Below are 25,965 nucleotides of genomic sequence, written 5' to 3'. Positions count from 1 at the left end.
ATCCGTGTGGAAGAATGCGTAGGAGGTATTTTGTCAGCTGGATAGTAGCAAGCGCTGACATAACATTTCAAACTTCGCGAAATAGCTAGCTACGTCCAAAGAAAACACTTCATACGACAGCAACACGCTAACTTTCAACAGTTTTAGCAATTTACTTTGTTTTGACATCAGAAGCCAATGCTACAGGTGGCTAACATTAGCAACTTAGTTAGCCAACGAACTCACAAGTCCAGAAAAGGCGACCTACCTCTCGTAGATTGACGTTGCGCTCCGGTTTATCCAACGCTTGCAGAAATAAAACGCATTCACAAATATGAACGTTGTAGTATTTACATCGGATGACCGACCGACCGACCGACAGAGTCGCCCCCGCCCCCCTAAAACAGTGTCGCTCCGTGCGAGGGGAGATGTGCTTTTCGCTGCCGGACTGGACCGTCTGCAGTCCGCCTGGAAAGTTGCCTGTTCTTTGGTGAGTTGCGGTCGTTTGGACAACGCACCCACAATGCAACGCGTAGTAGAGGCCAGGGCGTGAAAAAGGAGCGTCGCTTCTAACTAAAGGAGGGAGCGGTGAGCCGGAGTTGGGATGTCTAAAGGGGAAGTCGTGAATTCTAGTAAGGCTTTTATCGGCTTTCTAAGAAAAAATATTCAACACACAAACTGAATGTTACTAGTCTGTCTGGGATACACGGACATTTCTAAAAAATCAGATATTTCTTGAATAGACAGACACTGGACAATACTATTGACATGCATTATCAAAACAGGTCACAGACAAAGAATTATTAAATACAAATGGTTTGTAGGCAACATATAAAGACAAAAGTGAATCATTAGAAATGGACAATTATTAAATAACAAGGACAAACATGAGTTATTTAGTTCATTTGATCTTTTCATATTTAATTGACCCATCTATATATAAAATACATAAAAGGACAATGACAGCTTCTCTGATTAAAAACAAACTAATCGGAGGCTAACTGTCAGATATACGTTTCAATATTCTATAGTTAATAGTATATGTTTCAGTGGTGAACCGTGACTATAGGACCTAGGCCTTCAGAGGGACCAAACATCTTCCAATACGTTGTATCAAACCAAAATAAAATCATGAAAATAACAGAAAACATAGCATCACTTAATGCGCCGACATATCTTCTGTAGTCGGAACATGCTAGTCGTAGTGAAGGAGGAGCAATGGATGACATTATAACTGAATGAAAACAGGCCGCGCTTCGGGCTGCCGCACATGGAGACAGAACCGGCATGGACAGGAGACCCAGCGTAACATGGTAGCCTAATAACACCACTATCACCAATAGCAACAACAGTGTCACCAAGGTGACAGGCTCATGTTGCTGAAAGGACAGTGACCGTTATCCCTGTGCACTCCAAGGCACCGAAGAGGAGCCAGGTTTGGTCAAACACAGACACAGCTGGTAGACAGACGACAGCAGTCACGCACAGCATCAAATAATGTTAAAAGAATAACCAGCCCATTCACTTCAGCAGGCCACATTAAATCATACCAATACAAAAGCGCAACCATTTCATTTCCAAAATGAAATTAACAAACCAGCTATTACTTCCCATTAGATTTAAGTTTTTATTACTTCTAAACAAAATAACGTTTTGGGGTTTCTCATACGCTTACAACGATGTTTTGATTCTTGCTTGAACAGTCGCTAAGATTATATTTGGTTGTGATCTTTGCTAAATAACTATTTTGGATGCAGCATTTGTAGCAAAAGCTAGCCAAAGAACCATTTTACTGGTTGAAGTTGAACTGTTTTTTAAAGTAGAATGCAGTTGATTTGCGACGATGACACAAACATTAAGCAGGACATCCAATTATAATTCAAAAGTAGTGTGACTGTTGTTTTTTTGCTGGCGTTCTATGAGAACTCCAGATGTATCTACCCAGAGACCACCAAATAAAATCCTGATTAGATATTCTCTCTTCAGTATTAACCCCTCTCTTTCCAACAAACTGAAGACATGAAATCAGAAGATTACAATTATTGTAAAGATGAAATAGAAATTAAAAAACGAAAATTCATTTTTTTTTTTTAATACCTTTTTATAAATCCTTCTCTGAAGGCCCTCACAGTTCCCCACTGATACGTTTCAATATTCTATAGTTAATAGTGGGAAAACAATAAGTAAACCATAATCATTTAGGTTAAGGGCACTTATGGCACAAAATGTGATACAGGCTACAATCTTTAGATTACATTACTTTAGATGATCAGTTGACTAATATCTAAATTCAATATAAATTTAGAACAAATTTACAAATTGCTAAATATTGGCAGAGAGGTGTGTAGGAAACCCTGTTCCTGGAGTGCTGCAGGTAAACCAGGGGTAGGAAACCCTGTTCCTGGAGTGCTGCAGGTAAACCAGGGGTAGGAACCCTGTTCCTGGAGTGCTGCAGGTAAACCAGGGGTAGGAAACCCTGTTCCTGGAGTGCTGCAGGTAAACCAGGGTACCCTGTTCCTGGAGTGCTGCAGGTAAACCAGGGGTAGGAAACCCTGTTCCTGGAGTGCTGCAGGTAAACCAGGGGTAGGAAACCCTGTTCCTGGAGTGCTGCAGGATTTTGTTCCAACTAGGCACCACACCAGACCAACTGAGCTGATTGATCAGTTCAGTGACTAAATTCAAAACACACCTGGTCTTCCAGGTCGGTTAAATAAAAAACATGAAGCGCTTGCGGCACTCCCGGGACCAGGGTTGCCCAAGTCCAGGGGTGTATTCATGCCGCCAATTCTGTTGCACAACAGAACGTTTCGCAACTGTTTGGAGTTCCAATTGGACAAATTCAGGTAAGACCCTCTTTTAGTTCCTTTAAAAAACATTTAGCAACAGAATCGACAGAATGAAAACTCCTGGTATAAAGCTATATTATATTACTAGTAGCTATATTACTACACAAGTCTCAAAAGTTAACATCTACACTCTACAAAATATCATTTAATAAATCAATCTATATTAAAATAAAGTTAAAAAGGGTTATTACCTTTTAATCAATTGTATACATACAGCACAGACTGTAATAAAATATAGATTGTTACATTCATCGTAAGAAACCTTTCAAATAATCTTTCCGCTATTCAAAAATATATAGGTGTAAAACTCTATGTTGAAATAGTAATTCAGTACAGCAGATGGTTTCTGAAGAGGCCAGCCAGTCACCTCTCCCACCAGCGTTACGTCCCCAATGGCACCCTGTTCCCAAGGGGCCCTGGTCAAAAGCAGTGCACTATATAGGGAATAGGGTGATATTTGGGACGCCATCCTCCGACTGTGTGTGCACCAGAGATTTCATTAAATTCCCATTGAGACGACAGAAGAGAGAGAGATGGTAGAAGAAGAGATACCATAGACGGTGAAAGAGAAGAGCGAACGGTCGTCTGAAGGTTTTCTTTCATCAACACCTGGCAGAGGTACACTACACTACCACCCTCACCTTCTCCCCTAGAGTCTACTTCCTCTCCCCAAAAACCTCATATCCCAAACTGCCGAGACAGTCAACTGCTGCTCGGTTTCCTCTTACACTTAAAAAGCCACATCTGAGTGGTCGGTGAAAGTCCAGAACCATATTATACAGTACAAGACCCAGTCGGGAAACAACTCCTGGGGCCTACACCCTATGGCCTGAGCACTTGGGAGGATCTGAAAGGATTGGACTGCTACTATTGTTAACATTAATATGAATACAGCTCCACCTTGCCTAGGGGGGCTACAGGGGGAAGTGCCTAGGGGTTGTTTCTGGACAGGGCCCAAACCTTTTCACTCCCATCCATCCATCCATCCATCCATCCATCCATCCCTCTCCTCAGATGATCATCCTACACATCCTTCTATTTTCCTTGTTCATCACTCTTCCTCCTCCTCCTCCTCTTCCTCCTCCTCCTCCTGTTTCTTCTCCTCCCCTGCTTCCTCTCCTCCAGTTCCTGACGGGGTGGTGTCCTCCCCCAGCATGCGGCAGAGATCCGACAGGCGCTGTTGCATCTTGGGTATCCCAGAGAGCTGGGACTCTAGCTTCTGTTTTTCGTCCTGGAGAGAGACGCGTGTGGAGGCGTCCAGCTTCTCAAAGCGCCAGCCGCCCTCGCCGTCAAACTGAAGCAGGTGGGTGTGGTACTTCCTGGAATGGGAAGGAAGGAAATGAAAGGAAAGGTCTGTGTTTGAGATTTACTAACATTGTATTTAAAAATTCAGACTCACTGATCACTACAAATCCCTGATCTTCAAACCACCGTACATCCCAAATAACTGCTCATTATGGTGATCAAGATAATAAGATGAGTGATTATGTGTCTCGGTTTGCTCAAACGGAACCCCTCAAACATGCGGAATACGTTAGGTTGAAATGACACCACAGCTCTGTCCTAAACAGACCCTATACTATCCCCCCCAACTTAGTCCTTTAGCAGACACTCTTATCGGGAGAGATCGGAGCAGAGATAGTATAGGAGCTATATAGGGGAATGATTCATTATTCAAAACATATGAACTGATCCTTTCAGATCTACATGAAGTGACATGGGGTAGGGGTTGTTCCTGGCTGGCCTACAGTCGTGGTCAAAAGTTTTGAGAATGACACAAAGATACATTTTCACAAAGTCTGCTGCCTCAGTTTTGATGAGGGCAATTTGCATATACTCCAGAATGTTATGAAGAGTGATCAGATGAATTGCAATTAATTGCAAAGTCCCTCTTTGCCATGAAAATGAACTTAATCCCCCAAAAACATTTCCACTGCATTTCAGCCCTGCCACAAAAGGACCAGCTGACATCATGTCAGTGATTCTCTCGTTAACACAGGTGAGAGTGTTGACGAGGACAAGGCTGGAGATCACTCTGTCATGCTGATTGAGTTAGAATAACAGACTGGAAGCTTTAAAAAGGAGGGTGGTGACTGGAAGCTTTAAAAGGAGGGTGGTGCTTGAAACCATTGTTCTTCCTCTGTTAACCATGGTTACCTGCAAGGAAACACGTGCCGTCATCATTGCTTTGCACAAAAAGGGCTTCACAGGCAAGGATATTGCTGCTAGTAAGATTGCACCTAAATCAACCATTTATCGGATCATCAAGAACTTCAAGGAGAGAGGTTCAATTGTTGTGAAGAAGGCGTCAGGGTGCCCAAGAAAGTCCAGCAAGTGCCAGGACCGTCTCCTAAAGTTGATTCAGCTGCGGGATCGAGGCACCACCAGTGCAGAGCTTGCTCAGGAATGGCAGCAGGCAGGTGTGAGTGCATCTGCACGCACTGTGAGGCAAAGACTTTTGGAAGATGGCCTGGTGTCAAGAAGGGCAGCGAGGAAGCCACTTCTCTCCAGGAAAAACAGCAGGGACCGACTGATATTCTACAAAAGGTACAGGGATTGGACTGCTGAGGACTGGGGTAAAGTCATTTTCTGTGATGAATCCCCTTTCCAATTGTTTGGGGCATCCGGAAAACACCTTGTCCGGAGAAGACAAGGTGAGCGCTACCATCAGCCCTGTGTCATGCCAACAGTAAAGCATCCTGAGACCATTCATGTGTGGGGTTGCTTCTCAGCCAAGGGAGTGGGCTCACACAATTTTGCCTAAGAACACAGCCATGAATAAAGAATGGTACCAACACATCCTCCGAGAGCAACTTCTCCCAACCATCCAAGAACAGTTTGGTGACGAACAATGCCTTTTCCAGCATGATGGAGCACCTTGCCATAAGGCAAAAGTGATAACTAAGTGGCTCGGGGAACAAAACATCAAAATGTTGGGTCCATGGCCAGGAAACTCCCCAGACCTTAATCCCATTGAGAACTTGTGGTCGATCCTCAAGAGGTGGGTGGACAAACAAAAACCCACATATTCTGACAAACTCCAAGCATTGATTATGCAAGAATGGGCTGCCATCAGTCAGGATGTGGCCCAGAAGTTCTTCCAGTTGAAGCTTGCATCTGCTACAAGACCATGGTGCTTGCCTACGGAGCTGTGAGGGGAACGGCACCTCCGTACCTTCAGGCTCTGATCAGTCCCTACACCCAAACGAGGGCATTGCGTTCATCCATCTCTGGCCTGCTGGCCCCCCTACCTCTACGGAAGCACAGTTCCCGCTCAGCCCAGTCAAAACTGTTCGCTGCTCTGGCACCCCAATGGTGGAACAAGCTCCCTCACGACGCCAGGACAGCGGAGTCACTCACCACCTTCCGGAGACACTTGAAACCCCACCTCTTTAAGGAATACCTGAGATAGTATAAAAGTAATCCTTCTACCCTCCCTTACCCCACCCCAAAAAATAAAAAAATAAAAAATAAAATACATATTGTAAAGTGGTTATCCCACTGGCTATAAGGTGAATGCACCAATTTGTAAGTCTCTCTGGATAAGAGCGTCTGCTAAATGACGTAAATGTAAATATAAGTTAATTGACAGCGTGCCAGGGCGGATTGCAGAGGTCTTGAAAAAGAAGGGTCAACACTGCAAATATTGACTCTTTGCATAAACTTAATGTAATTGTCAATAAAAGCCTTTGACACTTATGGAATGCTTGTAATTATACTTCAGTATACCATAGTAACATCTGACAAAAATATCTAAAAACACTGAAGCAGCAAACTTTGTGAAGACAAATACTTGTGTCATTCTCAAAACTTCTGACCAGGACTGTCCTCCATAAGACGCAGCGGCTGAACTCTCAGATCACCACTGCCCCCTACTGGAGGATGCATATAACTACATCTACAACCCGGTGGTTCTCAAAGGCTACGTTTTACACAGGTAGCCCAATTCTGGGGTGTATTCATTAGTCACAAAAAAGGTCCCTTTCATTGGATTCCATTTGGATCCTAGTGTATACACCCCTTTGTTCCACTAATTGGTCTTTTGACCAAGGGTTGGGATTGGTTCAGGGAACAGAACAGAAAAATAACAACATTTGAGGAACAGAACCGTTATTTTTAAAAGCATGAGAACCGGTTAATAACATTTTACGTTTCAGGCATTTTTTTCCCAGTCCCACAAAAATCGCTACAAAGCGCCTTAGCAAAGACCTTTCTGTCACTCAAACTTATTCCAGTGGGTGGGGGGGGAGTTTGTGTGTGTGTGTGTGTGTGTGTGTGTAGGCTACCTGCCCCTCCCCTCTGAAGGTTACTGTAGCCCAGGTTACTGTAGCCCAGGTTACTGTAGCCCAGGTTACTGTAGCCCAGGTTACTGTAGCCCAGGTTACTGTAGCCCAGGTTACTGTAGCCCAGGTTACTGTAGCCCAGGTTACTGTAGCCCAAGTTACTGTAGCCCAAGTTACTGTAGCCTACGGACGACATTACAAGCGCAATTCAGAAATTAGGGAGAGATGTTTAATTAGAGAAGAATGGATTGACCTTTTCCATGCTAGTTAAGGATACTATAGTGATCACTTTTCACATTGTTTTTATTAACTACACTGTGACTGCCTCTTTCATTATGGTTAAACCATGTTTTTATTAACTACACTGTGACTGCCAGATCAGTGTGTGTTTCTCTTTCATTATGGTTAAACCATGCTGTTACGGCAAAATAGAATTTGCTCTTAACGACTTTCCTATAAAGATTAAATAAATTATCAGCTCCACAGTAAGCTGCTCTATCCACACTAATTGGTTTAGTAAATGTAATGTTGAGCTAAAATGTACAAAAAAAATAAAAAGTATATTGAACAAAAATATAAACGCAACATGTAAGGTGTTGGTCCCATGTTTCATGAACTGAAATAAAAGATCCCAGAAATGTTCCATACACACAAAAAGCTTATTTCTCTCAAATGTTGTGCACACATTTTTTACATCCCTGTTAGTGAACATTTCTCCTTCGCCAAGATAATCCATCCACCTGACAGGTGTGGCATATCAAGAAGCTGATTAAACAGCATGATCATTACACAGGTGCACCTGGTGCTGGGGACAATAAAAGGCCACTCTAAAATGTGCAGTTTTGTCAGAACACAATGCCACAGATGTCTCAAAATGAGGGACCGCAAACCACGTATAACCAGCCCAGTCCACATCCGGCTTCTTCACCTGCCACCCGGACAGCTGATGAAACTGGGTTTGCACAAACAAATAATTTCTGCACAAACTGTCAGAAACGTCTCAGGGAATCTCATCTATAGGTGCTCGTCGTCCTCACCCTGGTCTTGACCTGACAGCAGTTCGGTGTTGTAACCGAATTCAGTGGGCAAATGCTCACCTTTGATACCCACTGGCATGCTGGAGGGTAAGTCGGCTCTTCCCGGAGGAACCCCGGTTTCAACTGTACCGAGCAGATGGCAGACAGGGTGTATGGTGTCGTGTGGACGAGCAGTTTCCTGATGTCAACGTTTTGATGGTAATTTGTATGCACAGAGATACTGTGACGAGATCCTGAGGCCCATTGTCGTGCCATTCATCCGCCGCCATCACCTCATGTTTCAGCATGATAATGCACGGCCCCATGTCGCAAGGATCTGTACACAATTCCTGGAAGCTGAAAATGTCCCAGTTCTTCCATGGCCTGCATACTCACCAGACATGTCACCCATTGAGCATGTTTGGGATGCTCTGGATCGACGTGTACGACAGCGTGTTCCAGTTCCCGCCAATATCCAGCAACTTCGCACAGCCATTGAAGAGGAGTGGAACAACATTCCACAGGCTACAAGCAACAGCATGATGCGAAGGAGATGTGTCGCGCTGCATGAGGCAAATGGTCACACCAGATACTGACTGGTTTTCTGATCCATGCCTCTACCTTTTTCGTTAAAAGGTATCTGTGACCAACAGATGTATATCTGTATTCCCAGTCATGTGAAATCCATTGATTAGGGCCTAATGAATTTATTTCAATTGACTGATTTCCTTCTATGAACTGTAACTCAGTAAAATCTATACAAGTGTTGCATGTTGCTTTTATATTTTTGTTCAGTGTAAATCAGAGGCTTAAAAAGAAACAGAAAGGAACCAGTACTTTTTTGGTCCGAACCGGTTCAGAACCTTATTTTGCAGGTAGGAACAGAACGGAACCCCCCCCCCCAAAAAAAAATTGTTCTATTCAGGACGAAACGATTGAGAAATTATTTTGATTCCAACCCCTGCTTTTGACCATCCATTTCAGAACTTTTTTAGAGTTGATCTGATTGGTCAAAGACCAATTAGTGAAAAATTATCAGAATTGGGCTGCCTGTGTAAACGGAGTCTAAGTCTTATCTTTTTTGCACATTGATTAGATCAGAAAACAAATCTAATCTCATTTATGTTCCCATACAAAACAAGTTTCCTTCAGGAATGAATTGTTAAATTAACGAATAAATGCACATACATAGAATCTGTAAAAAGGGCTATGTAAATAAATAAATTGGTTGATTGTTAAGCGTGCTGACCAGAGGGAGGGTCGGTGGGTTATGGAAAGCAGTGCTATCCCAGCATCCTTTGCAGCCTGGAAGATCTTCCCCTCCACGTCGATGCTGACAGCGCTGGTGCACTCATCAAGCAGGGCATACTTAGGCCTTCGGAAGACAAGACAAAACACCCTGCATTAGCAGGAAATCCACAGATCCTGTTTCCATTCCTCTCAAAACTGATACGGTATAAGGATTTAGATTTTTTAAAATCATGTTGAGACAGTCTCTCTCGGTAGCAGCTCCGATTGTCTGCTCATTATAATAGTTTTAGTTTACATCCTTATGATGAAGACAGTTTATTTTATGGCTAAGTGTTTCCTTAACATATGGTTTTTTCCTCAATATTTGCAGACCGCGTTCTCTTCTCTACCAGTCCAGTAGAGTACAGTGAGGGGAAAAAAGTATTTGATCCCCTGCTGATTTTTGTAAGTTTGCCCACTGACAAAGACATGATCAGTCTATAATTTTAAATGGTAGGTTTATTTGAACAGTGAGAGACAGAATAACAACAACAAAATCCAGAAAAACGCATGTCAGAAATGTTATAAATTGATTTGCACAGAAGCAATCAATCAATCAGATTCCAAACTCTCCACCATGGCCAAGACCAAAGAGCTCTCCAAGGATGTCAGGGACAAGATTGTTGACCTACACAAGGCTGGAATGGGCTACAAGACCATCGCCAAGCAGCTTGGTGAGAAGGTGACAACAGTTGGTGCAATTATTCGCAAATGGAAGAAACACAAAAGACTGGATTTTTTTGTTGTTATTCTGTCTCTCACTGTTCAAATAAACCTACCATTAAAATTATAGACTGATCATGTCTTTGTCAGTGGGCAAACGTACAAAATCAGCAGGGGATCCATTATTTTTTTCCCCCCTCACTGTACCTGTGGTAGAAACATCCAGCCTGCGTTGTCTACCAGTCGGAACGTACCTGTGGTAGAAACATCCAGACTGCGTTGTCTACCAGTCGGGACGTACCTGTGGTAGAAACATCCAGCCTGCGTTCTCTACCAGTCGGGACGTACCTGTGGTAGAAACATCCAGACTGCGTTGTCTACCAGTCGGGGACGTACCTGTGGTAAAACATCCAGCCTGCGTTCTCTACCAGTCGGGACGTACCTGTGGTAGAAACATCCAGCCTGCGTTCTCTACCAGTCGGGACGTACCTGTGGTAGAAACATCCAGACTGCGTTGTCTACCAGTCGGGACGTACCTGTGGTAAAACATCCAGCCTGCGTTCTCTACCAGTCGGGACGTACCTGTGGTAGAAACATCCAGCCTGCGTTGTCTACCAGTCGGAACGTACCTGTGGTAGAAACATCCAGACTGCGTTGTCTACCAGTCGGGACGTACCTGTGGTAGAAACATCCAGCCTGCGTTCTCTACCAGTCGGGACGTACCTGTGGTAGAAACATCCAGACTGCGTTGTCTACCAGTCGGGACGTACCTGTGGTAAAACATCCAGCCTGCGTTCTCTACCAGTCGGGGACGTACCTGTGGTAAAACATCCAGACTGCGTTGTCTACCAGTCGGGACGTACCTGTGGTAGAAACATCCAGACTGCGTTCTCTACCAGTCGGGACGTACCTGTGGTAGAAACATCCAGCCTGCGTTCTCTACCAGTCGGGACGTACCTGTGGTAGAAACATCCAGACTGCGTTGTCTACCAGTCGGGACGTACCTGTGGTAAAACATCCAGCCTGCGTTCTCTACCAGTCGGGACGTACCTGTGGTAGAAACATCCAGCCTGCGTTCTCTACCAGTCGGGACGTACCTGTGGTAGAAACATCCAGCCTGCGTTGTCTACCAGTCGGGACGTACCTGTGGTAGAAACATCCAGCCTGCGTTCTCTACCAGTCGGGACGTACCTGTGGTAGAAACATCCAGACTGCGTTCTCTACCAGTCGGGACGTACCTGTGGTAAAACATCCAGCCTGCGTTCTCTACCAGTCGGGACGTACCTGTGGTAGAAACATCCAGCCTGCGTTCTCTACCAGTCGGAACGTACCTGTGGTAGAAACATCCAGCCTGCGTTCTCTACCAGTCGGGACGTACCTGTGGTAGAAACATCCAGCCTGCGTTCTCTACCAGTCGGGACGTACCTGTGGTAAAACATCCAGACTGCGTTCTCTACCAGTCGGGACGTACCTGTGGTAAAACATCCAGCCTGCGTTCTCTACCAGTCGGGACGTACCTGTGGTAGAAACATCCAGCCTGCGTTCTCTACCAGTCGGGACGTACCTGTGGTAGAAACATCCAGCCTGCGTTGTCTACCAGTCGGGACGTACCTGTGGTAGAAACATCCAGACTGCGTTCTCTACCAGTCGGGACGTACCTGTGGTAGAAACATCCAGACTGCGTTCTCTACCAGTCGGGACGTACCTGTGGTAGAAACATCCAGACTGCGTTGTCTACCAGTCGGGACGTACCTGTGGTAGAAACATCCAGCCTGCGTTGTCTACCAGTCGGGACGTACCTGTGGTAAAACATCCAGACTGCGTTGTCTACCAGTCGGGACGTACCTGTGGTAGAAACATCCAGCCTGCGTTCTCTACCAGTCGGGACGTACCTGTGGTAAAACATCCAGCCTGCGTTCTCTACCAGTCGGGACGTACCTGTGGTAGAAACATCCAGCCTGCGTTGTCTACCAGTCGGAACGTACCTGTGGTAAAACATCCAGCCTGCGTTCTCTACCAGTCGGGACGTACCTGTGGTAGAAACATCCAGCCTGCGTTCTCTACCAGTCGGGACGTACCTGTGGTAGAAACATCCAGCCTGCGTTGTCTACCAGTCGGGACGTACCTGTGGTAGAAACATCCAGCCTGCGTTGTCTACCAGTCGGGACGTACCTGTGGTAGAAACATCCAGCCTGCGTTGTCTACCAGTCGGGACGTACCTGTGGTAGAAACATCCAGCCTGCGTTGTCTACCAGTCGGGACGTACCTGTGGTAGAAACATCCAGCCTGCGTTGTCTACCAGTCGGGACGTACCTGTGGTAGAAACATCCAGACTGCGTTCTCTACCAGTCGGGACGTACCTGTGGTAGAAACATCCAGCCTGCGTTGTCTACCAGTCGGGACGTACCTGTGGTAGAAACATCCAGACTGCGTTCTCTACCAGTCGGGACGTACCTGTGGTAAAACATCCAGACTGCGTTCTCTACCAGTCGGGACGTACCTGTGGTAGAAACATCCAGACTGCGTTCTCTACCAGTCGGGACGTACCTGTGGTAGAAACATCCAGCCTGCGTTCTCTACCAGTCGGGACGTACCTGTGGTAGAAACATCCAGACTGCGTTCTCTACCAGTCGGGACGTACCTGTGGTAGAAACATCCAGCCTGCGTTCTCTACCAGTCGGGACGTACCTGTGGTAGAAACATCCAGCCTGCGTTCTCTACCAGTCGGAACGTACCTGTGGTAGAAACATCCAGACTGCGTTGTCTACCAGTCGGGACGTACCTGTGGTAGAAACATCCAGCCTGCGTTCTCTACCAGTCGGGACGTACCTGTGGTAGAAACATCCAGCCTGCGTTCTCTACCAGTCGGGACGTACCTGTGGTAAAACATCCAGACTGCGTTGTCTACCAGTCGGAACGTACCTGTGGTAGAAACATCCAGCCTGCGTTGTCTACCAGTCGGGACGTACCTGTGGTAGAAACATCCAGACTGCGTTCTCTACCAGTCGGAACGTACCTGTGGTAGAAACATCCAGACTGCGTTCTCTACCAGTCGGAACGTACCTGTGGTAGAAACATCCAGCCTGCGTTGTCTACCAGTCGGGACGTACCTGTGGTAAAACATCCAGACTGCGTTCTCTACCAGTCGGAACGTACCTGTGGTAGAAACATCCAGACTGCGTTCTCTACCAGTCGGAACGTACCTGTGGTAGAAACATCCAGACTGCGTTCTCTACCAGTCGGAACGTACCTGTGGTAGAAACATCCAGCCTGCGTTGTCTACCAGTCGGGACGTACCTGTGGTAAAACATCCAGACTGCGTTGTCTACCAGTCGGGACGTACCTGTGGTAAAACATCCAGCCTGCGTTGTCTACCAGTCGGAACGCATTACCTGTGGTAGAAACATCCAGCCTGCGTTGTCTACCAGTCGGGACGTACCTGTGGTAGAAACATCCAGCCTGCGTTGTCTACCAGTCGGGACGTACCTGTGGTAGAAACATCCAGCCTGCGTTGTCTACCAGTCGGGACGTACCTGTGGTAAAACATCCAGCCTGCGTTGTCTACCAGTCGGGACGTACCTGTGGTAGAAACATCCAGCCTGCGTTGTCTACCAGTCGGGACGTACCTGTGGTAGAAACATCCAGCCTGCGTTCTCTACCAGTCGGGACGTACCTGTGGTAGAAACATCCAGCCTGCGTTGTCTACCAGTCGGGACGTACCTGTGGTAGAAACATCCAGCCTGCGTTGTCTACCAGTCGGGACGTACCTGTGGTAGAAACATCCAGCCTGCGTTGTCTACCAGTCGGAACGTACCTGTGGTAGAAACATCCAGACTGCGTTGTCTACCAGTCGGAACGTACCTGTGGTAAAACATCCAGCCTGCGTTGTCTACCAGTCGGGACGTACCTGTGGTAAAACATCCTCGCCATCCCCAGCCTCTGTTTCTCTCCTCCTGATAACACATCCTTCCAGTCGCTTTCTGCACTCCACCCTCCCTCTCTCTCCAGGATGTAGACCAGGTTGACCGTTCCGAGGATCCCCTCTAGCTGCTGGTCGGTGAATCCTCTCTCCTCCATCTCGGTCTCGTTGTCTGGGTAGATCACCTGGTCTCGCAGGGTGCCCACCGACATGTACGGCCTGTACATGAAACAAACATTAAGATCAGCTATATAAAAGCACACTTAGCCAGATCTGTTAATCCTTGTTCACATTGGCAGTTTGAAGTGAATCAAATCAGAATTTTTTTCCATATGATTTTAAAATCCGTTATTTTTTCATGAAATAATACAGTGCTCTTAGTTTTAGAGATGTTCAGGACCAGTTTATTACTGGCCACCCATTCCAAAACAGACTCCCAACTATTTGTTAAGGGTTTCGGTGACTTCATTAGCTGTGGTTGCTGATGCGTATATGGTTGAATCATCAGCATACATGGACACACATGCTTTGTTTAATGCTTTGTAACTCAGTCAAATCTTTGAAATTATTGCGTGTTGCGTTTATATTTTTGTTCAGTGTATTAGGAGGTGGAAGGTGCTAATCTTACGGTCTCCACGGAGGGCGTATGCAAGTCATTCAAGCGTGTTAACCCTCGCAAGGCTGCCGGCCCAGACGGTATCCCTAGCCACGCCCTTAGAGCACGTGCAGACCAGCGACAGGAGTACATCTGATTACCAACAACGATGAGACAGCCTACAGGAGAGGAGACAGGCACTCCCCCCACCCCCCCCGTCTCCTCCTGCCCCGGACTCCCCCCTCCCCCTCCCCCCACCCCCCGTCTCCTCCTGCCCCCGGACTCCCCCACCCCCCCGTCTCCCTCCTGCCCCCGGACTCCCCCACCCCCCCGTCTCCTCCTGCCCCCGGACTCCCCCCATCCCCCCGTCTCCTCCTGCCCCCGGACTCCCCCCCCACCCCCCATCCCCCCGTCTCCTCCTGCCCCCGACTCCCCCCATCCCCCCGTCTCCTCCTGCCCCCGGACTCCCCCCATCCCCGTCTCCCTCCTGCCCCCGGACTCCCCCATCCCCCCGTCTCCTCCTGCCCCCGACTCCCCCATCCCCCTCTCCTCCTGCCCCGGACTCCCCCCATCCCCCGTCTCCTCCTGCCCCCGGACTCCCCCCCATCCCCCGTCTCTCCTCCTGCCCCCGGACTCCCCCCACCCCCGGACATGGACTTTTTTCCCTCTGGAAACAGATAAGAGCAATACGAAGGACATCCTGGTAATCACTGATAATTTCACTAAGTATGCAGTGGCCATCCCTACCGCCAACCAGAAAGCCGGCACAGTCGCAAAATGTCTGTGGGATCACTTCATTGACCATTATGGGATAATGGAACATTTAAAGTGATCAAGGCCCAGATTTCAAATCACGTACATTCAAAATAACTCTATGAACTGGAAGGAATCCAGAAGGTGAGAACAACGCCGTACCACCCAACGGGCAAACCAGTTGAACGATTTAGCAGGACGTTGCTAAATATGCTTGGTACGTTAGAAGCCCAAGACAAAAACACTAGCGTGATTTCGTCAAGCCATTCGTTCACGCCTACAATTTCTACCACTAATAAAGTAACCGGATTCATGTTCAGAAGACAACCAAGGCTGCCCGTTGATCTAGCCTTTGGTTTACCCTGCAAAAGTCAGAAATCGCACTCAGTATGTGCAAAATCTGAAATCCCACCTGGAAGAAAGCAGCAGAAAGGAACCAGGCAAGATTAGACAAGCGCGTTAACAATTCCAGCCTAGATGTTGGCGACTGAGTCTTGGTGAGAAGTGTCCGCCTACGGGGAAAACACAAACTAACCAACAGGTGGGAATCCGACATGCATGTTGTAGTAAAGCGTGCTGGTGATCTTCCAGTCTACACAACGTCAGACCGGAAACTAAAAGACGGTCAACTGCGCACCTTGCAATCTCAAGCAAGCCTTGTAGAGGAAGCGCCATTTTATGACAAACTTTGTTTGGGAAGCCAGAAACTACTCTAAAGCTTAGAAATAAAGAGTAAAACCTAGCTATATCTTCAGAGAAGATATTCTGACCCGGGTCTGGTCCCTGGTTTGGATAGTCAGTATTCCAAAACAGATTTAAGGCCTGCAAGGCTTTAGTGCTGCCTGGTCAACTCCTATTGGTCAATGTCACGCCTGTGTAAATGGGGGGCGGTTTGGTGAACCACGCTACATTGATCAGTTATCAGAGACCTGAAGACTTGTTTTTAAAAACACCCCAAGCAATTGCATTAGAGACTTTAGCGCCATAGAACTCTGAGGTGTGTGTGTGTACTGACCTCTGAGGTGTGTGTGTGTGTGTGTGTGTACTAACCTCTGAGGTGTGTGTGTGTGTGTGTGTACTAACCTCTGAGGTGTGTGTGTGTGTGTGTGTGTACTAACCTCTGAGGTGTGTGTGTGTGTGTGTGTACTAACCTCTGAGGTGTGTGTGTGTGTGTGTGTGTACTAACCTCTGAGGTGTGTGTGTGTGTGTGTGTGACTAACCTCTGAGGTGTGTGTGTGTGTGTACAACCTTGTGTGTGTGTGTGTGTGTGTACTAACCTCTGTGAGTGTGTGTGTGTGTGTGTGTACTAACCTCTGAGGTGTGTGTGTGTGTGTGTGTGTACTAACCTCTGAGGTGTGTGTGTGTGTGTGTACTAACCTCTGAGGTGTGTGTGTGTGTGTGTGACTAACCTCTGAGGTGTGTGTGTGTGTGTGTGTACTAACCTCTGAGGTGTGTGTGTGTGTGTACTAACCTCTGAGGTGTGTGTGTGTGTGTGTGTGTGTGTGTGTGTGTGTGTGTGTGTGTACTAACCTCTGTGGTGTGTGTGTGTGTGTGTGTGTACTAACCTCTGAGGTGTGTGTGTGTGTGTGTGTGTGTGTGTGTGTGTGTACTAACCTCTGTGTGTGTGTGTGTGTGTGTGTGTGTGTGTGTGTGTACTAACCTCTGTGGTGTGTGTGTGTGTGTGTGTGTGTGTGTGTACTAACCTCTGAGGTGTGTGTGTGTGTGTGTGTGTGTGTGTGTGTGTGTGTGTGTGTGTGTGTGTACTAACCTCTGAGGTATGTAGAACATGTTTTGGGGTGGTGGTTTGTAAAGCAACCCTCCATAGACTGGCCACAGGCCACTCAGGATCCTGAACAGAGAACTCTTCCCACAGCCGTTGGGACCTGTTATTAACAGGTGCATCCCTTCCTCCACCTGGGGGAGAGAGAAGAGAGAGGAAGGAGAGGGAGGAGAGAGGGAGGAGAGAGGGAGGGAGAGGGAGAGGGGGGAGGGAGAGAGGGGGGAGGGAGAGAGGGGAAGGGAGAGAGGGCGAGGGAGAGGGAGGGAGAGAGGGGGGAAGGGAGAGAGGGCGAGAGGGGGGAGGGAGAGAGGGGGGAGGGAGAGAGGGGGAAGGAGAGAGGGCGAGAGCGGGGGAGGGAGAGGGAGGAGAGGGCGAGGGAGAGAGGGAGAGGGAGAGAGGGCGAGAGCGGGGAAGGGAGAGGGAGGAGAGAGGGGGGAGGGAGAGAGGGGGGAGGGAGAGAGGGGGAGGCGAGAAGGGAGAGAGGGAGAGAGCGGGAGAGCGGGGAAGGGAGAGAGGGCGAGAGCGGGGGAAGGCGAGAGGGCGAGAGAGAGATGGGGAGGGGGGAATGGAGAGAGAGAGAGATGTGGGAGGGGGAATGGAGAGAGAGAGAGAGTGGGGAGGGAGGGATGAGAGAGAGAGAGAGAGATGGGGAGGGGGGGATGGAGAGAGAGAGAGAGAGATGGGGAGGGGGGAATGGAGAGAGAGAGAGAGGGGGGGGGGGAATGGAGAGAGAGAGAGATGGGGAGGGGAATGGAGAGAGAGGGAGGGGGAATGGAGAGAGAGAGAGATGGGGAGGGGGGAATGGAGAGAGAGAGAGAGGTGGGGGGAATGGAGAGAGAGAGAGATGGGGAGGGAATGGAGAGAGAGAGATGGGGAGGGGGGAATGGAGAGAGAGAGAGAGAGGGGAATGGAGAGAGAGATGGGGAGGAGGATGGAGAGAGAGAGAGATGGGGAGGGGGGAATGGAGAGAGAGAGATGGGGAGGGGGAATGGAGAGAGAGAGAGATGGGGAGGGGGAATGGAGAGAGAGAGAGAGGGGAGGGGGAATGGAGAGAGAGAGAGATGGGGAGGGGGGGAATGGAGAGAGAGAGAGAGATGGGGAGGGGAAATGGAGAGAGATGGGGAGGGGGGAATGGAGAGAGAGAGATGGGGAGGGGGGAATGGAGAGAGAGAGATGGGGAGGGGGGGAATGGAGAGAGAGAGATGGGGAGGGGGGAATGGAGAGGAGAGAGAGATGGGGAGGGGGAATGGAGAGAGAGAGAGATGGGGAGGGGAATGGAGAGAGAGAGATGGGGAGGGGGAATGGAGAAAGAGAGAGAGAGATGGGGAGGGGGGAATGGAGAGAGAGAGAGATGGGGAGGGGGGAATGGAGAGAGAGAGAGATGGGGAGGGGGGGAATGGAGAGAGAGAGATGGGGAGGGGGGAATGGAGAGAGAGAGAGAGAGAGAGGAGAGGGGGAATGGAGAGAGAGAGAGAGAATGGGGAGGGGGGAATGGAGAAAGAGAGAGAGAGATGGGGAGGGGGAATGGAGAGAGAGAGAGAGATGGGGAGGGGAGATGGAGAGAGAGAGAGAGAGAGAGAGAGAGAGAGAGAGAGAGAATGGAGAGAGAGAGAGAGAGATGGAGAGAGAGAGAGAGAGAGAGGGGGAATGGAGAGAGAGAGAGAGAGAATGGGGAATGGAGAGAGAGAGATGGGGAGGGGGAATGGAGAGAGAGAGAGTGGGGAGGAATGAGAGAGAGAGATGGGGAGGGGGGAATGGAGAGAGAGAGAGATGGGGAGGGGGAATGGAGAGAGAGAGAGAGAGATGGGGAATGGAGAGAGAGAGATGGGGAGGGGGAATGGAGAGAGAGAGATGGGGGAGGGAGGAGAGAGAGATGGGGAGGGGGAAATGGAGAGAGAGAGAGATGGGGAGGGGGAATGGAGAGAGAGAGATGGGGAGGGGGAATGGAAGAGAGAGAGAGATGGGGAGGGGGAATGGAGAGAGAGAGATGGGGGAGGGGAATGGAGAGAGAGAGAGTGGGGAGGGGAATGGAGAGAGAGAGAGAGATGGGGAGGGGGAATGGAGAGAGAGAGAGAGATGGGGAGGGGAAGAGAGAGATGGGGAGGGGGGATGGAGAGAGAGAGAGATGGGGGAGGGGAGATGGAGAGAGAGAGAGAGAGAGAGAGAGAGAGAGAGAGAGGGGGAATGGAGAGAGAGAGAGAGATGGGGAATGGAGAGAGAGAGAGAGATGGGGAATGGAGAGAGAGAGAGAGAGAGATGGGGAATGGAGAGAGAGAGAATGGGGGAGAGAGAGATGGGGAGGGGGGAATGGAGAGAGAGAGGGGGAGGGAGAGAGAGAGAGAGAGAGAGAGATGAGAGAGGGAGAGAGAGAGAGATGGAGAGAGAGAGAGAGAAGAGAGAGAGAGAGAGAGAGGGGAATGGAGAGAGAGAGAGAGAGATGGGGAATAGAGAGAGAGAGAGATGGGGAGGGGAAATGGAGAGAGAGATGGGGAGGGGGGATGGAGAGAGAGAGATGGGGAGAGGGAATGGAGAGAGAGAGAGAATGGGGAGGGGGAATGGAGAGAGAGAGAGAGAGATGGGGAGGGGGGGATGAGAGAGAGAGAGATGGGGAGGGGGGATGGAGAGAGAGAGATGGGGAGGGGGGGAATGGAGAGAGAGAGAGATGGGGAGGGGGGAATGGAGAGAGAGACATGGGGAGGGGGAATGGAGAAAGAGACATGGGGAGGGGGAATGGAGAAGAGAGAGAGAGAGAGATGGGGAATGGAGAGAGAGAGATGGGAATGGAGAAAGACAGAGAGAGATGGGAATGGAGAGAGAGAGAGAGATGGGGAATGGAGAGAGAGAGAGATGGGAATGGAGAGAGAGAGAGAAGGGAATGGAGAGAGAGAGATGGGGAGGGGGGGAATGGAGAGAGAGGGAGAGAGATGGGGAGGGGGGAATGGAGAGAGAGAGAGAATGGGGAGGGGGAATGGAGAAAGAGAGATGGGGAGGGGGAATGGAGAGAGATGGGGGAGGGGGGAATGGAGAGAGAGAGATGGGGAGGGGGGGAATGGAGAGAGAGAGAGAGAGGGGGAGATGGGAGAGGAGGGAGAGAGAGATGGGGAGGGGGAAATGGAGAGAGAGAGAAGATGGGGAGGGGAATGGAGAGAGAGAGAGATGGGGAGAGGGGGGAAATGGAGAGAGAGATGGGGAGGGGGGGAATGGAGAGAGAGAAATGGGGAGGGGGGGGGTAAGTTATGTGAGTGCACACTAATAATAATAATAATAATAATAATAATAATAATAAGCCATTTAGCAGACGCTTTTATCCAAAGCGACTTAGTCATGTGTGCATACATTTTTACGTATGGGTGGTCCCGGGGATCGAACCCACTACCCTGGCGTTACAAGCGCCATGCTCTACCAGCTGAGCTACAGAGGACCACTACAGAGTAGCACACTAGAAACAGCCAATGATCAGAGCCAAGGTCCCCACAGGGCCTACTACCTCAGGCTCCCTCCAATGATCAGGGCCAAGGTCCCCACAGGGCCTACTACCTCAGGCTCCCTCCAATGATCAGGGCCAAGGTCCCCACAGGGCCTACTACCTCAGGCTCCCTCCAATGATCAGGGCCAAGGTCCCCACAGGGCCTACTACCTCAGGCTCCCTCCAATGATCAGGGCCAAGGTCCCCACAGGGCCTACTACCTCAGGCTCCCTCCAACACACGGTAGGGAGCAGGAATGGAGCTAGCTAAAACAGCACATTGTTTCACAAAGGGGATCATGCTATGGTACTGATGTGTGTGTGTGTGTGTGTGTGTGTGTGTGTGTGTGTGTGTGTGTGTGTGGATAACAGTATGGAACTAGCCACTCACCCATTCATCCTGGTTGAAACATGAATTGATCATGAAAGGATACTTTAACAGGGGCTTACTGTGTGGGGGCACCCACACCATGATCCCCACTCACACGATACAGAAAAATGCTAATTTCCTAAATGCCATAGTTTTGTAGTAATCAAGGAACTGTTCTGATGAATGTCTGTATTAGAGAGAGAGGATGCTGCTCCTCTGTTCTGATGAATGTCTGTATTAGAGAGAGAGGCTGCTGCTCCTCTGTTCTGATGAATGTCTGTATTAGAGAGAGAGGATGCTGCTCCTCTGATGAATGTCTGTATTAGAGAGAGAGGATGCTGCTCCACTGTTCTGATGAATGTCTGTATTAGAGAGAGAGGATGCTGCTCCACTGTTCTGATGAATGTCTGTATTAGAGAGAGGATGCTGCTCCACTGTTCTGATGAATGTCTGTATTAGAGAGAGAGGATGCTGCTCCACTGTTCTGATGAATGTCTGTATTAGAGAGAGAGGATGCTGCTCCTCTGATGAATGTCTGTATTAGAGAGAGAGGATGCTGCTCCACTGTTCTGATGAATGTCTGTATTAGAGAGAGAGGATGCTGCTCCACTGTTCTGATGAATGTCTGTATTAGAGAGAGGATGCTGCTCCACTGTTCTGATGAATGTCTGTATTAGAGAGGATGCTGCTCCTCTGTTCTGATGAATGTCTGTATTAGAGAGAGAGGCTGCTGCTCCACTGTTCTGATGAATGTCTGTATTAGAGAGAGAGGATGCTGCTCCACTGTTCTGATGAATGTCTGTATTAGAGAGAGAGATGCTGCTCCACTGTTCTGATGAATGTCTGTATTAGAGAGAGAGGATGCTGCTCCACTGTTCTGATGAATGTCTGTATTAGAGAGAGAGGATGCTGCTCCACTGTTCTGATGAATGTCTGTATTAGAGAGAGGATGCTGCTCCTCTGTTCTGATGAATGTCTGTATTAGAGAGAGAGGATGCTGCTCCACTGTTCTGATGAATGTCTGTATTAGAGAGAGAGGATGCTGCTCCTCTGATGAATGTCTGTATTAGAGAGAGAGGATGCTGCTCCACTGTTCTGATGAATGTCTGTATTAGAGAGAGAGGCTGCTGCTCCACTGTTCTGATGAATGTCTGTATTAGAGAGAGAGGATGCTGCTCCACTGTTCTGATGAATGTCTGTATTAGAGAGAGAGGATGCTGCTCCACTGTTCTGATGAATGTCTGTATTAGAGAGAGGATGCTGCTCCTCTGTTCTGATGAATGTCTGTATTAGAGAGAGAGGATGCTGCTCCTCTGTTCTGATGAATGTCTGTATTAGAGAGAGAGGATGCTGCTCCTCTGATGAATGTCTGTATTAGAGAGAGAGGATGCTGCTCCTCTGTTCTGATGAATGTCTGTATTAGAGAGAGAGGATGCTGCTCCTCTGATGAATGTCTGTATTAGAGAGAGAGGCTGCTGCTCCACTGTTCTGATGAATGTCTGTATTAGAGAGAGAGGATGCTGCTCCTCTGATGAATGTCTGTATTAGAGAGAGAGGCTGCTGCTCCACTGTTCTGATGAATGTCTGTATTAGAGAGAGAGGATGCTGCTCCACTGTTCTGATGAATGTCTGTATTAGAGAGAGAGGATGCTGCTCCTCTGTTCTGATGAATGTCTGTATTAGAGAGAGGATGCTGCTCCACTGTTCTGATGAATGTCTGTATTAGAGAGAGAGGATGCTGCTCCTCTGATGAATGTCTGTATTAGAGAGAGAGGATGCTGCTCCTCTGATGAATGTCTGTATTAGAGAGAGAGGCTGCTGCTCCACTGATGAACGGTACCATTTTGCTCTAATCTCTAAAGAGTATTACAGTGCCTTGCAAAAGTATTCATCCCCCTTGGCGTTTTTCCTATTTTGTTGCATTACAACCTGTAATTTAAATTGGATTTTTATTTGGATTTCATGTAATGGACATACACAAAATAGTGAAATGAAAAAAAATAACTTGTTTCAAAAATTTCAAAAAAATAAATAACGGAAAAGTGGTGCATGCATATGTATTCACCCCCTTTGCTATGAAGCTCCTAAATAAGATCTGGTGCAACCAATTACCTTCAGAAGTCACATAATTAGTGAAATAAAGTCCACTTGTGTGCAATCTAAGTGATGTTATCTAGTTATGCACGCTCAAGTTCTGTTTTTTTTTGTCTTCTTTCTTGTTTGTTTCACAAAAAAAATTATTTTGCATCTTCAAAGTGGTGGGCATGTTGTGTAAATCAAATGATACAAACCCCCCAACAAATCCATTTTAATTCCAGGTTGTAAGGCAACAAAATAGGAAAAATGCCAAGGGGGGGGTGAATACTTTCGCAAGCCACTGTATGTGGTCGTCTACGTCACCAAGGAGACGAGGCCACAACACTCGCCAAAAAGAAAGTAAATGTAGTATCTACAATATTGCATTGGTCCGTGTGACAATAGTGCAAATAGTCCGGGTAGCCATGATTAGCTGTTCAGGAGTCTTATGGCTTGGGGGTAGAAGCTGTTAAGAAGCCTTTTGGACCTAGACTTGGCGCTCCGGTACCGCTTGCCGTGCGGTAGCAGAGAGAACAGTCTATGACTAGGGTGGCTGGAGTCTTTGACAATGTTTAGGGCCTTCCTCTGACACCGCCTGGTATAGAGGTCCTGGATGGCAGGAAGCTTGGCCCCAGTGATGTACTGGGCCGTACGCACTACCCTCTGTAGTGCCTTGCGGTCGGAGGACGAGCAGTTGCCATACCAGGCGGTGATGCTTTGGTTAAAAGCAGCAGTGCTTAGCGTTGTGGCAGAGGAATTAACTAAATTGAACTGTTATGAGTTGATACTAAATGGCATATACCCAGAGTGTACAGAACATTAAGAACACCTTCCTAATATTGAGTTGCACCCCCTTTTTGCCCTCAGAACAGCCTCAATTCATCAGGGCATGGACAAGATGTTAAAAGCTTTACACAGGGATGTTGGCCCATGTTGCCTCCAATGCTTCCCATGTTAATCATGTTTTGTCTAGTTGAGCCAGTTAGCTAGCGGAGGGATGTTGCCGAGGACCTCATCACATGTATTCCCATGGAGGAATGGATTACCTACTACGCACAGTTTGTCCCAAATGGCACCTTATTCCCTATATAGTGCACTACTTTTGACCAGGACCCCTGCACTACTTTTGTCCCATAGGACCCTGGTCAAAAGTAGTGCACTATATAGGGAATAGGGTGCCATTTGGTAGTGACCCTAAATGGTATGTATGCAGCTGCTGTTATCACTGTGTCAGACACGAGGCCAGGCAAGGACACAGAAAACGGTGGTAGCAGCTGAAGCAGTCCTATCTAGAACAGGACGTGTCTCCAGATAACATAACTACTCTTCACGATAACCACCGTGCGTTACAAACAGAACACATTCATAAAATGTTTCTCTGTTCTTTCATAAGGTCAGAAAATAAGCAGTCCGACTCCCACACAACGGATCAGGGAAAAAAAAGGATTTCAGTTATTCAGCTCAGTGGTCTTGGAATTCTCTTCAGACCAGTTTGAAACTCCAGGAGGAGTTTAAAAGTTTGGTTGATCGTCATTCGGAATAGTATGTTTTCTGTAATTAAAATGTACAGTACCAGTTAAAAGTTTGGACACACCGACTCATTCCAGGGTTTTTGCTTTATTTTTACTATTTTCTACATTGTAGAATAATAGTGAAGACATCAAAATTATGAAATAACACATATGGAATCAAGTAGTAACCAAAAAAGTATTACACAAATCAAAATATATTTTAGATTTGAGATTCTTCAAAGTAGCCACCCTTTGCCTTGATGACAGCTTTGCACACTCTTGGCATTCTCTCAACCAGCTTCACCTGGAATGCTTTTCCAACAGTCTTGAAGGAGTTCCCACATATGCTGAGCACTTGTTGGCTGCTTTTCTCAATTGGGTTGAGGTCGGGGGATTGTGGAGGCCAGGTCATCTGATGCAGCACTCCATCACTCTCCTTCTTGGTCAAATAGCCATTACACAGCCTGGAGGTGTGTTGGGTCATTGTCCTGTTGAAAAACAAATGATAGTCCCACTAAGCCCAAACCAGATGGGATGGCGTATCGCTGCAGAATGCTGTGGTAGCCATGCTGGTTAAGTGTGCCTTGAATTCTAAATAAATCACACAGTGTCACCATCAAAGCACCCCCACACCATAACACCTCCTCCTCCATGCTTCAGGGTGAGAACCACACATGCGGAGATCATCCGTTCACCTATTCGCGTCTCACAAAGACACAGCGGTTGGAACCAAAAATCTCAAATTTGGACTCATCTGACCAAAGGACAGATTTCCACCAGTCTAATGTTCATTGCTCGTGTTTCTTGGTCCAAGCAAGTATCTTCTTATTATTGGTGTCCTTTAGTAGTGGTTTCTTTGCAGCAATTCGACCATGAAGGCCTGATTCACGCAGTCTCCTCTGAACAGTTGATGTTGAGATGTGTCTGTTACTTGAACTCTGGGAAGCATTTATTTGGCCTACAATTTCTGAGGCTGATAACTCTAATGAACTTATCCTCTGCAGCAGAGGTAACTCTGGGTCTTCCTTTCCTGTGGCGGTCCTCATGAGAGCCAGTTTCATCATAGCGCTTGATGGTTTTTGCGACTGCACTTGAAGAAACTTTCAAAGTTCTTCATGTCTTAAAGTAATGATGGACTGTCGTTTCTCTTTGCTTATTTGAGCTGTTCTTGCCATATTATGGACTTGGTCTTTTACCAAATAGGGCTATCTTCTGTATACCACCTTATACAGGGTGGATTAAGTAAAGCAATTCCACAAATTAACTTTTAACAAGGCACAACTGTTAATTGAAATGCATTCCAGGTGACTACCTCGTGAAGCTGGTTGAGAGAATGCCAAGAGAGTGCAAAGCGGTCATTAAGGCAAAGGGTGAATATCAAATTTATTTTGATTTGTTTAAAACTTTTTTGGTTACTAC

The 25,965-nt window shown here is 47.7% G+C and overlaps 1 protein-coding gene and 1 long non-coding RNA gene across 2 annotated transcripts in view; one reads left to right on the top strand and one right to left on the bottom strand.

The window, feature by feature from the left end:
- The first annotated feature begins 1,743 nt into the window (after positions 1-1,743).
- On the top strand, positions 1,744-2,773 carry LOC121537789. The gene is made up of 2 exons (XR_006657374.1): positions 1,744-2,475; positions 2,511-2,773. It is a non-coding gene; the product is annotated as an uncharacterized LOC121537789 (long non-coding RNA).
- Positions 2,774-2,994: 221 nt separating this feature from the next.
- The window catches only part of abcd1 (ATP-binding cassette, sub-family D (ALD), member 1), a 50,375-nt gene continuing 27,404 nt past the window's right edge, over positions 2,995-25,965 (bottom strand). Inside the window, exons 9-12 of the mRNA XM_045207007.1 lie at positions 17,113-17,258; positions 13,985-14,215; positions 9,374-9,499; positions 2,995-4,144 (exon numbers count right to left, since the gene is read on the bottom strand). Of these exons, the coding sequence (XP_045062942.1) occupies positions 3,877-4,144; positions 9,374-9,499; positions 13,985-14,215; positions 17,113-17,258 (771 nt within the window). The 3' untranslated portion in view covers positions 2,995-3,876. The remainder of the gene's footprint in view (positions 4,145-9,373; positions 9,500-13,984; positions 14,216-17,112; positions 17,259-25,965) is intronic.

Source organism: Coregonus clupeaformis, chromosome 24 (assembly GCF_020615455.1).
Source record: "Coregonus clupeaformis isolate EN_2021a chromosome 24, ASM2061545v1, whole genome shotgun sequence".
NCBI classification, from domain to species: domain Eukaryota; kingdom Metazoa; phylum Chordata; class Actinopteri; order Salmoniformes; family Salmonidae; genus Coregonus; species Coregonus clupeaformis.
Note: the sequence above shows the minus strand (reverse complement) of the source record. Positions and strands in the feature narration are given on the sequence as shown.